Consider the following 17,264-nt stretch of genomic DNA (forward strand, 5'->3'; position numbering starts at 1 on the left):
AATAATATTTAATTGAACGAGAGAGATGAAGCTGGCGTTAAAAATCATCCGACACAAATAAGTTATAAGACAAAGCTCCGACTTTCAAGAATATCTCCGACCGAAAAAATTATGAACTATATGACAGTCAAATATTTCATCAATTTCGAGATGACTTGGTTGAATACATATGGGCACCCGATGAAAGTAATCGTTAATTTTATGAAGCATTTAATTATATATGTTATGTTTTATTTCATAAATTATTCGTAATGATCAACGCGGTACTCCGTCTTTCTTTTATATAAATATAAATCTTCAATGAAATTATTATCAAATTATTATTTTTGAAAATAAATGCATTCGATAAGTTAAAAAATATACAAAGGACTATAATTAAATTAAAGATAACAAGTCGATTAAATATTAAATGAAAATTATAAATTTAATTAAATTTAAAATCATAATTAAGTTAACTTATAGTAAATGAAAATTATAAATAAATTAAATTAAAGATCATAATTAATTAAAATATTAAATAAAAACTATACACAGACATATTAAATGAAAAAATAATAAATATTAGACACTCACTTTTTCTTCGGCAAAAAAGGTGGAATCCGCCACCTTAGCGGCTTCACAGCCCCACGACCATCTATGAGAAGGTAAATCAAGAAACTGCAGTTAGTCACGAAATATTAGACACTCACATATCTAAAGTAATTGACTTTAATGGAATCTAAAACTTTTGAGCTTGATGTGATTCTTTCATGGACAAACATTAATGAACACGACTATCATTAGTCTTAATTAGTTCAATAATTAGATGTCAAATCATCAAAGTTGATAGGGATAATCTCTAATTTTAGCATGATCTCCTAAATTTCTAACAAAACAACATGATTTGTTATATTTTAATAAAATATATACGCTTAAACAAAATATTGTAAAGTATTAAATTAGCACTTTTTAAAGAAGCTTTCCACGGATTATTTAAAATTTCAAACCCAATTTGCATTTTTTTTAAAATAGCAACTAAAGTCAAAATAATAGCCTCCAACTCGGATCCCATGTTCTGACCATTGCAATATAATACCGATCATTAGGAGTAAATAATTACTAATAAATATTTTGACACAAGATTAATTAGTTAGTTCCACTTGGATTTAGTTAAAGGGTGGGGCAAAATTTTATTTTGCACCTAAAGATTTATTTATTTTTTTTTATAAAAAACCCTATAAGTTGTTAAAATATATAACCTCTAAAAAAAATGGAACCATGACATGACTAATAATTTATTAAACATAATTAGATGTGACTTAAATGATTTAAATATCAAAATTAAAAGGCCCTTTTAACTATTGTCAAAAGGTGTGTCAAAAAAAAACTTACTGTATTTTTTATCCTAAAAATATCCAAAATAAAAGGCCCTTTTGATATAATAGTATTTTAAATTTGAATAAGTAATAAAAATATTTTTGAGATAAAAAACTTTTAAAAAGGGATACCACTTTTTAATTTTTGCACTTGGAAATTTAATTAACTAATTCACATTATCATCTCCAAACAGGTTAAAGATTTGGGTTGAAGATTTTCGTGCTATATATTATTTTAGCGAATAACTTAACATAAATTTTGGGTTAAACTGAAATTTTCCTAACAGTTTCATGGATTTGTTATCATTGCTAATCACAATCCATTATTGGTGATTTTTAATGAAGTTGGTGGGCAAGTGCAACTTTGATTTTAATTAGTAGTCGGGTTGAATTTCTTAATTAAGTGATTAAGCTCAAAATAATTTAGGCATGTTGATGTTAGGTAGGGATGGCGATAGGTTTCAACATCTAATCCAATGATCGAGTATAGATGTGGACACTCCAGGAAATGGCTGAGTTGGTTACGACGGAGCAGAGTTGCAGAAGAGGGCAAGAGTTCGAATCGTGAAGCCGAGACAATAACCTCCTCCGTCATGGCCAACTGTAGTTTCTCGATTTATCTCTTCATAGATGGTCGTGGAGCCGACTGTGTGAAGTCGTTGTAGTGATGGATTCCACCTTTGCAATAATCGAATTACAACGAATTATTTTATAAATTTTTTTCGATCGCTAATCGGTCGTTAATCGAATTTAGCGATAAAATTCGGTCGCTAATCGGTATTATTTTTGTAGTGATATTGTCACCCCAGTGTTCCCCCGTCCGCTGACCCCGGCCCCCCGCCTACTGATCCCCCGTCAGTTGATCCCCTGGCCGCTGATCCCCGCTGGCTTATCCCCTGCCCGTTGATCCCCCCACTTGCTGATCCCCCGCCCGCATTCTACGTTTATATGTTCCAAAACAATTCAAAAATGAACGTGGAGCTCGTCGTTCAGCCACCTATTGATCCCCTGCCTACTGATCCGCCGCCCACAGTACTCTACATTTACATGTTCCAAAAAGGAACGTGGAGCTCGTCATTTAGCCATTCAGAGGAAAAGAAGAGAGACGGAGAAGAATAGAAAAACACATGAAGAATGAATATATATATATATATATATATATATATATATATAAATATATATATAAATGCTATCCCGTGCGACATTTCATTCGCGACCGTGCGTGACACCCCGACCCTCAGCCATTGTCGCCGCCGTCGCCATGCCGTCCGACCACCGGAGACCGCCGCCCCGGACCCGATCGACGACCCACTCGCCGGCGCACCATCCGGCCGAATTCGACTGGAAACCGTCGAATCGCGGGCCTGACCACTGTGGGCTAAATCGCGCCGGCTGCCAAATCACTTTCCGGCCAAATCACAGTCGGAGACCGACCGAGGAAGGACCGCCGGCGGCCGAGGTTCCTTCCTCGGCCGGTCTCCGGCCGCGATTTGGCCAGAAACTGACCGTGATTTGATCCATAGTGGCCGGGTCCGTGATTCGGCGGTTTCCAGCAGAATTCGACCGAATTCCGGCCACTATCCGGCTGGAATCCAGTGTCGGATGCTGCGCCGGCGAGTGGGCCGTCGATCGGGCCTGAACTGGCGGCCGGCGGTGGTCGGATGGTGCGCCGAGGGAGGCCGGAAGTAGCGGGGTCGGGGGTGTGTTTACTGTACATTTCCAGTTTTGGACGGTTCGGATGGGCTCACGATTGCGTGATGGATGGTGATCCCGCTGTCGCGCACGCGCGCGTAAGAAATCGATGCGCAGCATAGCATTTATATATATATAATCCCGCTATATCGGACAATGACTTCGTCGCCTCCTTTTCGTACAGGAGCAGCATGTTGTAGCAGGAGCAGCAAGAGCTCAGCAGGAATCTCTACAATAATAGATAAAACATTTCTTTATAAAAACAAATTATTACGAGTGAATAACTTTGATGTATAACTTTGATGATGCTGCAGAACCCGGATGATGTTGCATCGACTTGTTAGTTACGAGTGAATAAACTCAGATAGAAAATTACAAGTTAATTAAGTAAAAAAATATAGACTTGTTAATTAGTATGTATTTTTTTAATCTAACAAGTTAATAAATTTAGAAAAAAGTAGTTCGTATAGCCATATTAAATCTTTAAGACTTACATTTAAGGCACAGAATTTTTTAAATCTAGATAAAAAAAATTAAAGTTGCATCCAAATGTAACTTTGAGATAATAAGTCAATAATCATTTTAGTATAAATTAAGATTTTTCGATATCTAACCAGATCTACACTGACTATATGTGCATGCATTCATTTTCTTTTATCTCGGGAACACTTAATGGCATATTATATTACTCATATCAAATATTATATTACCCGTTAACATTTTCACAACGATATAGAAAAAAGAATTACATAGTAAAATTAATCACAAACTTTTTAAAAATGAAGGTTTATTTTAATTTTGGACTCTAACAAAATAAATGGATGACTACAATATTCTTAAAATAGAAATCATGATTTGGCAATCCATTATAAATATATTTTTAAAGTAGAGTTCAAATTTATTGTTGAGAAATATAGTTAAATAACTTTAAATAAAGTGTCGGGCAATATCTAAGATTCTTTATAATAAAGATTAAAAGATAATGAGAGAAAACTTAACAATGAAAAAAAAATTGCTTGAGAGGCAAATTGAAGTTTCAGGAACACGTAGATTTATAGAAAGTTTCAGGAACCACACAAAATGGAGGTCCATTTTAGGTTGCTATATATCTAAAGGAGCTTTAACACCATTGCTCGGAGTAGTTTAATTAAGCAGGAAACCTGATAGGTAAGAACATTTTAACACCATTGCCCAAGATGTAATATTAGTACTCAACCTACTTGTCGAGAGAAGATTTGAAATCATGTTCGAATACTTTAAGGAATGAAGCTAGGACCATGACGAGTTGCCCGATCGATTTGTCATTGGCTGAATGGAGAAAGAGAGTCTGCTCACTAACAGACAGGGCCACCGGACGAACCTCGACCACCAGATTGTTGATCGGAGGGCAAACAACAGTTTGGCGATATCTGTCCCAGCCACAAGCACAAGGCCTTTTGCAGTCAAAGGAGTAATCGCAGTCAAAGCGAGAGGGGAGAAGAAACGGTCTTGGACGATCATGTCGCCCCAAATGCGCGGTCCCCACGCCCTCTCATCTTTCTTCTGCTTTTTCGCCAGGTAACACATGCCAGTTCCCTCCCAGATCTCCTACAGCGCTACTTGGGCCATCCCACTCCAACTATGATCCTGACGCTCCAATGTTCCATTACAGTCAGCCAGAGGAGTTTTGTGAGAGGGAAGCGTGTTGGCTAAATTGGAGCGGATCACGGGTGTGGGAACGACCGCAGCAGTGGCGTCCGAGAGTTAGCTAAGCTGCCATATTTGCCCCGATAACCAGGCGACGAAGATAACCTGGAATAACCGAAGAAGAAGACGTGGAGGAGGAGAACGATAGCTAGAGAAATGGAAAGCAAGGCGGAAGGAAAGGGAAGGTTGTTGGCGCTGGACTCGCGACGGTGCGACTAGGGAGTCGCGGCACTGGTCTATTGCCGAGCGGACGCAGGTAACAGCAAGGCGTAATTAACGAATTATTCATGAGTAATAAATTTCCTGCGGATGGATGAGCCAGCGTGATTATTTCCTTCCCATTCCAAGAGGAACAGCTGCCCCTCATACACACATCATGCTCCCGAACCAGACGACCACGCCGTCCACGCCTCCCCTCCGGACACTACATCCGCGTGACCTGCTTGCTCCTGTGTACTTCGTACAGTCCGCGTGATCTGCTCTGATCTGCTAACTACCCCATTCTTATCCGTTTAGGTTATGCTAAGGCTGCTATCAAGTAATTAATCTGTCCTTCCTGCGTAGGATAGGAAGGTCAAGGAATCAACTCAAGAGTGAACGAGACCTTTCCCACCCCGATGGAAACTCCCAGTATTAAGCTTGACCTATCTTAGCTTAAATCGAGATAGCAACTAGGCAATCCAGTTGCCACTTCACTAGCAGCCACAAGAGCCATTTGCTAACTAGCGTTCCATGGATGCGAGATATGGTGCAAATCCTAGAGGCCGTCCTGATTTCCTCAAAATACTGTCTCCTGAATCCTTGATTATGCTTGTAAGTATAGCGTCCTGCTCCACATCGATCACTTGTTCCACCGTAAGCATTATCTCTGTTGCATGCAATGTATCTATCTCTTTGCAGGCTATTCCTCGTAGGTTCGTCAAGCACCTGAACAAGAGGGCATTGAAAACAACAGCTACTTTGTTTTCACAAAATGGCGAATTTTGGCACATCCAGGTCGTGCTGAATCCGGACGATGAACTCGACATGCAGTTTGGTAGAGGTTGGGAGTTGTTTGTGCGAGCTCACTATCTCAAACCGGGCAACTCTGTTCTGTTTACTTACGAAGGTAACACAGTATTTTCTGTGAAAATATTTCGCTCCGACGGATGCTGCGCTTTGTGCCATTGCGGTGAGCTGGATGTTGCTCCAGGGCGTCTTGTGCAGAACCTGGAAGTTAAAAGTGAAAGTAAGTCAAATCTATACAATTTTTCAGCAGTTAATTAAATATTGTTCGTGAATGATTTTGATTCCTACAGGTTTTGAGCAACCAACAAATATTGCTAACAAGAAGAGGAAGAAAGTGTCTGATCAGAAGAGAGTGAGGAACAAAGGCGAACAACTTTTCAGATTTGAATGGATACTTCGATCTTATAACGTCGATCTGGGCAGGGCCCAAATTGTGAGTAATTATATATATATATATTATCAATATTAATTCATTAAACTCGTGTAATTAATTAATTAATTAATTAATATATCGTTGCATTGCAGTATCTGCCCCAAGGATTGGTATCTGCAACGAAGTCGGAGATGATCTTCTTAGATTGTCTTGGAAGGCTGTGGCCGGTTCGGCTCTGGGTTGGTCTGAATGAGAAATTCGCCATAACCACCGGATGGAAGCAGCTGGTGAGAGATACCAAGCTTCAGAAAGGTGATAAATGCATTTTTGAACCTATATCACAAGGGGTGTTGGGTCTTAAGATCGAGAGGAAATCGTAGGTTTTGCATGCGGTTTTCTTTCGATAGATATGCTCGCAGGCGTCGTTACCTTGTGCTTGAAGGATATGCTTGTTGACTTGTTGTGTGTGTTTTTCTTGAACCTTTTTTTATGTTGTTGCAATCTTACCAACAATTAACTATGCATGCCAAATTCCCAATCATTTGGAGTTGGGTAGCATGAATCTTGTCAGTTGACAGTGAACTCTAAGGAAGTTTTGCTAGTAATAAACAAAAAGCCTTTTAGTCTTAGATCATGTTAAATAAGTAGACTTAATTAGCTTTGTGTTGAATTTTAAGAGTTCGAATAATTCCATTTACCCTATATTTTTGTAGTGAGAAGAGTATAGATGTGGATACTTAATACATTTTGAGTTAGACTCAAATATTTTGCACTTGGGTCGGAATTTAAATTTAAGTGTTAAAATTATGAGTATATATATATGCGGTTCCAAGTGAGTTTCTTGATTGGGTATCATTAGATTAGTAGGTAAACTAATCAGGGTTTGAATTAATCATTAATTTTTTATTATATTCTTGAGTTTTAGAAATGAGAATCAATGACATGTAAAAAAGGAACTTTGGTATAATGGTATTTTTTTAAATATTTTTCTAAAATAAGACATTCTGTGATGATAATAAAAATAAGATATGCTTTTATGATTTTTGTCTTTTAAAAATTAGATAATATTTCAAATTTATATGAAATTTGAACCGAAATGTGAATTTTTTTTTGTGGTTTTGGGAATCTTGTTATTCAAAAAAAAAATTCATTTCAAAACTCGGTACTTATGATGTCATATATATATATATACCTATCTTATCATTTAAAACTCGAACCCTTTGAACTTTACGTCTATTAATTACCATAATATTGAAACAAAAGGTATTTTCATAATTTAAAGGGTCTTTTTAATTTAAAAAAAATAGATTGAAATAAGAGGTGGTTTTTTTTGCCATTTTTATGTAAATATACATGCACAAGTGACGTCCTCCTACTTACTAAGAGCTTCTCTTTTTCTTTATTATTAAAATAATATCTTATCCTGTCTTAATATATTTTTATTTTTATAATATTGTAGTAATTATAAATTAAAATTATTATAATATAAATATTCCAATTATAATCAATACTAATGATATATTATAGTAGTATAATTCATATCTACTTTAATATGATTATTTTATTTTTTTTATATTTTAATAATTATGTAGCTATTATAATATAGATCAATTGTAATATATAGTATGATCAATATTAATCTATAATATAAATAATTTATTTTTAATTAACATTAATAAGTATAATCGGTGGGTCATTCTCTGTACCGGACTATGGTCGAAGAAGGCTTGGTAGCTTGTCTCCAGACCAGATCATTATCAAAGGAGGCTTGGGAGCCTGTTCTCTGAATACATGGTCCAATGTAATTGGCTCGGGTGAGACAAGAGTTGACCAAGTGATCAGATTGTATGGGAATCGAATTCACTTCAGTGTAATCGGTGGGTGGATCGATTAACCAATGGCTAGGATGGTTAGCCGATCACCGGATCGATTACAAAGCATTCTGTGAGAAATTGGATATCCCACAGAATCCACCATAATCGATTGCTTGATCGACTATGGACAAGCGTAATCGATTCCTTGATCGATTACAGGGCTTTCTGAGAAAACATGTTGCGACATTTAATCGAGCACGTGGTCGATTATATGAAGCCTTAATCGATTGTCTGATCGATTAAGTCACGCAGGAATCGATTACAAGGGTGGTAATGGATTCCACTCTCTCTTAATCGATGTCATGATCGATTATGGCTATAATGTTCCGTATTTCTGCTCTTCTGATCTAGACTTTGATTCTCTGATCTGCTTGCGATTTGTTGCTGATGTTTGCTCTGAGTGTGCAGATATACAAATTCAAATGAAGGAACAATGAGGAGAGTCAAAGATTGGCTTTCCATCTTACCAGATTTATTTGATAGCTAATTTCTGGTTAAACGGCTACTGGCACGACAACTGAACTCACTTGGCAACTGGAGGAGGATGACTTTAGTGTGCCGGAGGGCTCAGAGGGGCTCAGATGGTTCAGTAGGTGTGCTTGCATGAGCAGAAGAGAGGAAGATAAAAGAAGAGGATGGAGAAGTAGAGAGCAATTCAAGAAAGCTGTGATTCTGTGAATTGTGCACTCTCTACTTGCGTTCATTGCTTCTGCCTGAGGTGCCACAAGGTGTTGGTGTTCTTGTTCTCGGGTGAATTTTCTGATCTTCTGAGGTGTTGGTGTTGTGGTTAAGTTGAGGCAGTGGTTCTGTAAGTTCTTGTTCTGTTAACTGCCTCAAGCTCCTCTTATCTCTGTGCTTATTCCATATCTGTGAGATTTATTGTGGAGAGATCTCTCCACCGAGAAGGAGTCATTATCTAGCCGGATTCATCCGGGGTGTGATCTACTAATGATCAAGGAATCGTCCACCTTACGGACACGTTGAGGAGTAGGGGCAAGTTATCCCCGAACCTCGTACACTACAACAAAAATTGTATGTTGGGGCACTCAAAAAGTGCCTCAATAGATTTTTGTTGTGACACTTTGATTTGTTGAGGCATTAGGATAAAACGCCGTACAAGCAGGTGTCACAACAAATACTAGCGCCCCAACAGATATTTGTTGAGGCATTACTAAATATTCCTTGAAGTATTTTTGAGGCATGAAAAAATGGCTCATCTGCTATATGTTGAGGTATGAATATTTTTTGTTGCTGTCGGAATAAGTAGAAGCCCGAATCCTATTGACATAGTAACTGGAAGTGGAAGAAAAGTTATTATCCATGCATATTGATATGTATGTTCCATAAAAAAAATTAAATTTTTAATCATTCTACTAAAACTGGAATAATACAATATTCCATCCTGGTAATTTATAGGCATATTATATAATATAGTATATTAAGGAAAAATGGTTATACCAAAAGGAATACTTAATTCGAATATAGATAGTACGATCCGTACTTTAAATTTAAATTAAAAAATAAATAAGGTTATTGTTATCAAGTAATCAAATATCTTAGTTAACAGATTAACTACTAATTTAATTCGAATTGTAATTTCAATTATGGGTATGGCACTCTTACCTTAATCAATTAATAAAAAACAATTTCCTTCCTTTCTTGTACTTGTATTTTTTTTTCTTAGCTATATATATATGTCATAGGGTATGTATACATATGCGTAATTACTATGATCCATATTATATATATATATGAGTAATTAAATTATATATATATGATTAAATTATTTATATTTTAAATATATTAATGTGTATGTTTCAATTTTTTTAATTTAAATTTTATTATATGTTTTCATAGGTTTTTTTTAATGTGTTTGAAAAATTCAATTTTTTTTTTACTATTTTAGGAATAAATATGGATAACGGCTAAAAGGAACAATTCATTTTGAACAATACATGTCTTTCACATACAATGATAAAAATAAGTAACCCCTTTTTTTTTTAATGGCAGTCCCCAAAAAACGTACTTCTATGTCAAAAAAACGTATTCGTAAAAATATTTGGAAGAAAAAAGGAAATTTAGCTGCAGTAAAGGCTTTTTCTTTAGCGAAATCGGTTTCTACCGGACGTTCAAAAAGTTTTTTTGTACAACAAACAAATAATAAAGTCGTGGAATAATCGAATTGACATACCCCGAAAAACGTCAAGTATTTTAAAATAAATAATTAACATTAATTAGTGTATTGAATTCCTCAATATCAAACAGGATCAGTTGGAACTAGTTGCTGTGGTATATAAATATCGTATGTGGATGTGATATGTAGAATAAGGGTATGTATATTGGGTTTGGGGTTTTTTTCTATCTACTTTTCACAATAGAAATTTTTTCTATTGTGAAAAGTAGAGTATGATTGTGATAGAAATGCAAATTTTGTTGTTTTATTTGTTATATGGTTAACTAAAAACCTAATTAATTTGGTAAATCTTACCATTATTATATATATATATTATTATATATATAATGTATATATAATGAAATATAATAAAATAATGAAAGATATTAATACTTTACTTTGATAATAATAAAATAGTATCTAAATCGTTAGACAATGATAAATTCTTATGATTTAGTAATCAAATTGTTATACATAGAAAATCCTAGTTATTTCATTTTCTTCATTAAATAATACATTTTTTTTTCGTTTTGTTTGAATCCATAAAATAACATTGGATAAATAAAAACGAATCAAAAAAAAAAAAAGAAAAGGAACAATTCCCGGTTCTATAGCTCAGTCTAAAACTATGGAGTTTTAACTGCTTTTTTGAAAACTTAGTTTTTAGTATACCAAAGTTCATTATTAAAACCGAACTTACAACAATACGATACTAACTAAAGATTATTTTATTCTTTATTTAATAAAGATTCAAATTATCATATAAATTTCAATGAATAAAGATTCATCGATTCTAATGTTTTGTTTTATAAACTATATTGAATCCTTGAATCTCGACGATTCAACATAAATTGACTATTATTATTTCAAGTAAGCCGCCATGGTGAAATTGGTAGACACGCTGCTCTTAGGAAGCAGTGCTAGAGCATCTCGGTTCGAGTCCGAGTGGCGGCATCCTATCCTATCAAAAAAATCTTCTAAAATAGACACAATGGATCCTATACAATGGCTCCTATAATGTATTCAATTCTCGATTTCAATTCTCTTATGGGACTCCTTTTTATGATATTTACAATTTTAGAACATATATTGACTCATATCTCTTTTTCGATAATTTCAATTGTTATTACGATTTATTTGATGACCTTTTTTGTCCACGAAAGCGTAGGATTGCCTGATTTATCAGAAAAAGGAATGATAGCTACTTTTTTCTCTATAACGGGATTATTGGTTTCTCGTTGGATTTCTTCGGGACATTTTCCCTTAAGTAATTTATACGAGTCATTAATTTTCCTTTCGTGTAGTTTATCCATTATTCATACCATTTACAAGATGGGGAATCATAAAAATGATTTAAACACAATAACTGCATCAAGTACCATTTTCACACAAGGCTTTGCCACGTCGGGTCTTTTAACTGAAATGCACCAATCCGTAATATTAGTACCTGCTCTACAATCTCAGTGGTTAATGATGCACGTAAGTATGATGTTATTAAGCTATGCCGCTCTTTTATGTGGATCATTATTCTCAGTGGCTCTTCTAGTCATTACATTTCGAAAAAACATCAATATTTTTTGTAATGGTAAAGTCAAAAATTTCTTAATTAAGAAATTTATCTTTGGTAAGATTAACTATTGGAATGAAAAAAGAAGTGTTTATAAAAACACTTCTTTTCTTTCATTTCGAAATTATTATAAATATCAATTAACTCAACGTTTGGATTATTTGAGTTATCGTGTCATTAGTTTAGGGTTTACCTTTTTAACCATAGGAATTCTTTGTGGAGCAGTATGGGCTAATGAAGCATGGGGATCGTATTGGAGTTGGGACCCCAAGGAAACTTGGGCATTTATTACTTGGATCATATTCGCAATTTATTTACATACTAGAACTAGTACAAATCAAAGTTTGCAGGGTACAAATTCGGCACTTGTGGCTTCTATGGGATTCCTTATAATTTGGATATGCTATTTTGGAATCAATCTATTAGGGATAGGTCTACATAGTTATGGTTCATTCACATTAACATCTAAAATACTAAATAATTGAATAAACTACATAAAATAACGAGTACATATAAGAACAAAACATCATCCCATACCCATATTTATATATAAATATATAGTGAAAGTTCTTTCTTTGTGCAAGTTTTTTAGAACCCTTTGAGCCAGGAATGGTTCAAAGGGTTCTAAAAAACTCGAAATGTATCTGATTAAAATTGAGATTTTTAATTCATTTAATTCTTTTGCATTGTTCGGCGTTTAAAAGCGGAAAATAAAAAGACAAAAAAAATTAGATTTCCGTATTTTTAATAAAAGACTATCGATAAAAATAATTAGATAGTATAGCTTGTACCCTATCAACTGATAACGAGAGAATGAAATCGGGATAAATACCAGTCCCGAGTATGGGTAAAAAGATACAGATTGAAACAAATAGTTCTCGTGGTCCAGAATCCAAAAAATGAGAATTTGTAACATGAAATAACTTGTATCCATAGAACATCTGACGTAACATAGATAATAAATAAATAGGAGTTAATATCATTCCTATTGCCATTACAAAAGTAATTAGTATTTTTGACATTAAAAGAAATCTTTTACTAGTAATTATTCCAAAAAAAACTAATGATTCTGCAACAAAACCACTCATTCCCGGCAATGCAAGAGAAGCCATTGAAAAACTACTGAACATGGTAAAAAGTTTTGGCATTGGGATCGATACCCCCCCCATTTCGTCGAGATAAACAAGACCCATTCTATCACAAGTCGTTCCCGTCAAGAAAAAAAGTGCAGCACCAATAAATCCATGAGAGAGTATTTGTAAAATAGCACCATTGAGCCCGATTCCGGTTATGGAACCAATTCCTATAATTGTAAAACCCATGTGAGATACAGAAGAATAGGCTATTCTCTTTTTCAAATTCCGTTGACCGAGAGAGGTCGAAGCTGCATAGATTATTTGAATAGTTCCTATTATTACCAACCAGGGAGAAAATATGGAATGAGCATGGGATAATAATTCCATATTGATTCGAATAAGTCCATATGCATTAATGAATTATATTTATTAATTTAATGAATTATTTTATTAAAATAAATATTTTTTAAAATAAATTATTTTATTAAAAAATATATTTTTTTAAATTAAAAAAATAAAATTAACCAATTATATTTATTAATTTAATAAATTATTTTATTAAAATAATTATTTTTAATAAATTACTTTATTAAAATAAAATTATCATATTATCTTTATTAATTTAATAAATTATTTTATTAAAATAATCATTTTAATAAATTATTTTATTAAAAGAAATATAAATTTATTTTAAATTTAAAAATATAAAATTAAGGAATTATATTTATTAATTTAATAAATTATTTTATTAAAATAATTATTTTAATAAATTATTTTATTAATATATATATATATATTTATTTTAAATTTTAAAAAATAAAATTAATAAATTATATTTATTATTTTAATAATTTTTTTTAAATAATTATTTTTAATGAATTATTTTATTAAAATAAAATTAACAAATTATACTTATTAATTTAATGAATTATATTAAAATATAATTGAATGAGGGGTAATATAGTAAATATAAAACTGGTTATGTTTTATTCCCTCCAAATAAATAAAGTGAACCAAACAATATTAGGTTATGTTTTATGCCCCATAACCTTGGTTATGTGATTACCTGGTAATCACATAACTAAGGTTATATATCATAACTTGAACCAAACGCACCCTAAGAACTTCGCTTTGATCATTGTTGTTAGTTTCGGAATGACTCTTGTTGGTCTGAAAAGGCAGTAACACTTTGTCTTCAAACCCCTGAGAATGGGCGGCGAAAAACTCCTGAAACTTTTCTTTTAAAGTCTTTAGGTCGGGGTTGATTTTTGCCTATCCCATCAATCCATTGATATGGTCTTCAACTCGTTGAATGACCTCTGAGCATTTTGAAATCTATCTAATTTTGTCGATTATTTAAACATCAGTTGATTGATAACAACCATCAATTGATTAATGTCACTAGTCAAATTGAACAATTGTATTGATAGTCTTTTGTTCTTTTCTGATTGACATCAGTCAACTGATGTACCTCATCAGTCGATTGATATCATCAGTTAAATCAAGCAATAAAATTTGACTTGCTTCTATTCGCTTCTGATTGATATCAATCGATTGATGCCCCTCATCAGTAGATTGATGTCATCATTCAAATCAAGCAATCGAATTCAACTTGCTTCTGTTATCTTTTGATCAACATTAGTCGATTGATACCCATGATCAGTTGACTACTATTGAGTAACAAGATACATCTCTGAACGAGCTCGATTTTACAGTAAAGATTACTTCATTCTGTTGGTACCCTAGTTAGTTTTGATGTGATCGACCAGGTTAAGTTAGGTCCTGTGTTTTGCTAATCCCTCTGCTAAGAGCGCAGGAGCTTAGGTACAGAGGAAGTCGAGCGTAAGACGTAGCGGACGAGAAGGATTGTGCGGGGAAGTGAGCCGACGGGCTCGGTGCAATCCGAGGGACACAGAAGCTATGGAAGAGTACGCCGGTGGAGCGAGAAGGACGTGTGCGACGTCCGAAGGACGAGAAGCCGGGAGGAAGCACGCTCGAAGGGCGAAAGGCCGGAGTCGGGTTCGGGTGAGCCTAACTCCGGTTGGCCAGAAATCACCCAACCGACGATTCTATAAAAAGTCAACAAAAGTCAATCTGTTGACTTTGACCGTTGACTTTGAAGGATAATTATCTTTATCTTTTATTAAAGATAAAGTTTATCTTTATTTAATCAATGGTTATAATCAAAGCCTATCTCTGATCAATGGTTAGGATTGCATCAACGGATCAATGGCCAAGAGAAAGTTCATCTATGATCAACGATTTAGGTTTATTCTCTTGGGCTATAAATAGACTTAGAGTTTTAGAGTATAGACATTCATTGAATTATAATCTCTCTTTCTCTCTAAGTTTTTGAGTTCTCAGTTGTAAGGCTTCTCCGCCATAAGGAGTATTCATTAGTTGAGCATCATTGTCTTGGAAGCAACGATCTGTTGCAACCAAGTTTTTTTAAGAGACGAGTGCATTCCGCTTCAATTTTCTAACCGTCTATTCAACCCCCCTTCTAGCCGGTCAACTCGATCCTACAAGTGGTATCAGAGCCAAGTTAGCTTTTGAAGGACTAACCGCCCGAGAAAGCAATAAGACGATGGCCGGCGCGCATATTTATCCACCTAAATTCGAAGGGGACTTCACCGTTTGGAAAAAAAAATGGAGGTATTTTTTCGTACAGATTTCGAAATTCTATTATCAATTAAATACGGTTTTGTAGCTCCAAAAGATGCAAACGGAGAAGAAAAAGAAGAAAGCCTGTGGAACAAAAAGGAACAATCCGAGTCAGTAGCTAATGGTAAGGCTGAATTTCACTTACTGACGGTTCTACCTCCTCAAGAAGTGAGTCGGATCGGCAACTACTCCTCTGCAAAAGAGCTTTGGGAGAAGTTCTTAGAACTTCACGAGGGTACCTCAGAAGCCAAGTCAGCAAGGAAAGATCTCTTACGAAATAAATTGATAAATCTACGAATGATGGAAGGAGAAACAGTAGCAGAACTTCATGCCAAAATCAAGGAACTAATCTCCGGACTCTCTCAACTTGGCGAATCGGTAAGTAATCGTGACTCAATTCGATACGCCCTCAACGCCTTCCCAAGAACCTCGGTGTGGAGCTCGATCGTCGACGCATTCTATATTTCCAAAGATTTAGAGGTAAGTACGTTAGATGAATTATTTTCTACTTTCGAATTACACGAATCTCGATGGACAGGATCTAGAAAGACAGACAATCTAGCCCTAAACACAAGGACAACGGAGAAGGAATTAGAATCCTCGACGGACGACGAGACAACGCAAATGGTAAGCTCATTTAAAAGTTTTTTTAAAGCTAATAAGTTTTCGAGGACGCAGAAGAAGAGACGGTCTCCAAAGAAAAGAACTGTTCGATGCTACAACTGCAAAGAGGAGGGACATCTAAAAGACCAGTGTCCCAAGTTCAAGAACCAGTCAAAGAAGAAGAAAGCATTGAAGGCCACCTGGGACGAAACCTCGTCGGACGAATCGGAAGTTCAAGAGTACGCAGGACTTGCGCTGATGGCAAGTCATCAAGAAGGGAGCACTGATGAAGGGGGAGCGACGTCAGAAGAAAGCGACGACGAAGGGGGAACCTCGCTTTTCGAAAGCGATCCGGTAAGTGAGGTTTGTTTTCTTCCCCATGATCAGTTGTACGCTGGTGTTAAAGCCTTGCTCAAATCTAATGGTAGACTAGAAAAAGAAAATTCTAAACTAAAAATTGAAAACACTGATTTGAAAAATTTAGTCGAAAAACTAGAACGTGATATTACTTGTCTGCGATACAAGAAAAATAGTTTTCCTGAAAACTTAAATTGGTACTTTAAAAATCACAAGGGTCAATTTAGAAAAGTGCCTAAGAATTATATTCCGTCAAAATTTTTAATTAACCCTGTAGATAGGAACCTCTTTTGGGTTCCTAAATCTATCTTGAACTAATCATTTTTTTACATTTAATTGGCTGACATATTTCTGCTTAGAATTATGTTCATTCATATTTTACTGAAAAAAAAATATTTTCATTCTTTGTTGATGCATAATTTGGCTATCTAATTGCTGGAAATTTTTCAAAATTTTTTATAATGTTTTTTTAATTTTTATGAATTTTCATTTGAAATATAAATTTTAATTTAAAAAAAATTATAGAAAATGAAGTTATTCTTCTTTATATGATTTTCTAATTTTTATGATTTCTTTATATGAAATCTAATTTTGAATTTTAAACTACTAAATCTGAAAATATTTTGTTTTTAAAACACACAAATAAAAAGTTAACTTTTAAGATATTATTTTCTACAATTTGTATAATCTTTTCTATAATTTTTCAATTTTTTTCTTCCCTAATGTTAATATACCCCGTTTTTGCTGTGATCAAAGGGGGAGAGTAGGTTGAGATTTAGGGGGAGGTTAAAATTCTAACATGAAATTTTTTTTCATGCTTAACATATTTTATTATT

At 34.3% G+C, this 17,264-nt stretch overlaps 1 protein-coding gene across 1 annotated transcript; it reads left to right on the plus strand.

Moving 5' to 3' along the window:
- Positions 1–5,465: 5,465 nt before the first annotated feature.
- On the plus strand, positions 5,466–6,518 carry LOC141812918 (putative B3 domain-containing protein Os04g0347400). The gene is made up of 4 exons (XM_074700867.1): positions 5,466–5,546; positions 5,634–5,961; positions 6,032–6,174; positions 6,267–6,518. Exons 1-4 carry the CDS (start codon positions 5,466–5,468, stop codon positions 6,492–6,494), a joined length of 780 nt encoding a protein of 259 aa, XP_074556968.1. The 3' UTR covers positions 6,495–6,518.
- The last annotated feature ends 10,746 nt before the right edge of the window (positions 6,519–17,264 follow it).

The sequence above is a fragment of the Curcuma longa genome, chromosome 20 (genome assembly GCF_044706935.1).
Source record: "Curcuma longa cultivar G26 ecotype Majalengka, Jawa Barat chromosome 20, ITB_CL_G26_1.1, whole genome shotgun sequence".
NCBI classification, from domain to species: Eukaryota; Viridiplantae; Streptophyta; class Magnoliopsida; order Zingiberales; family Zingiberaceae; genus Curcuma; species Curcuma longa.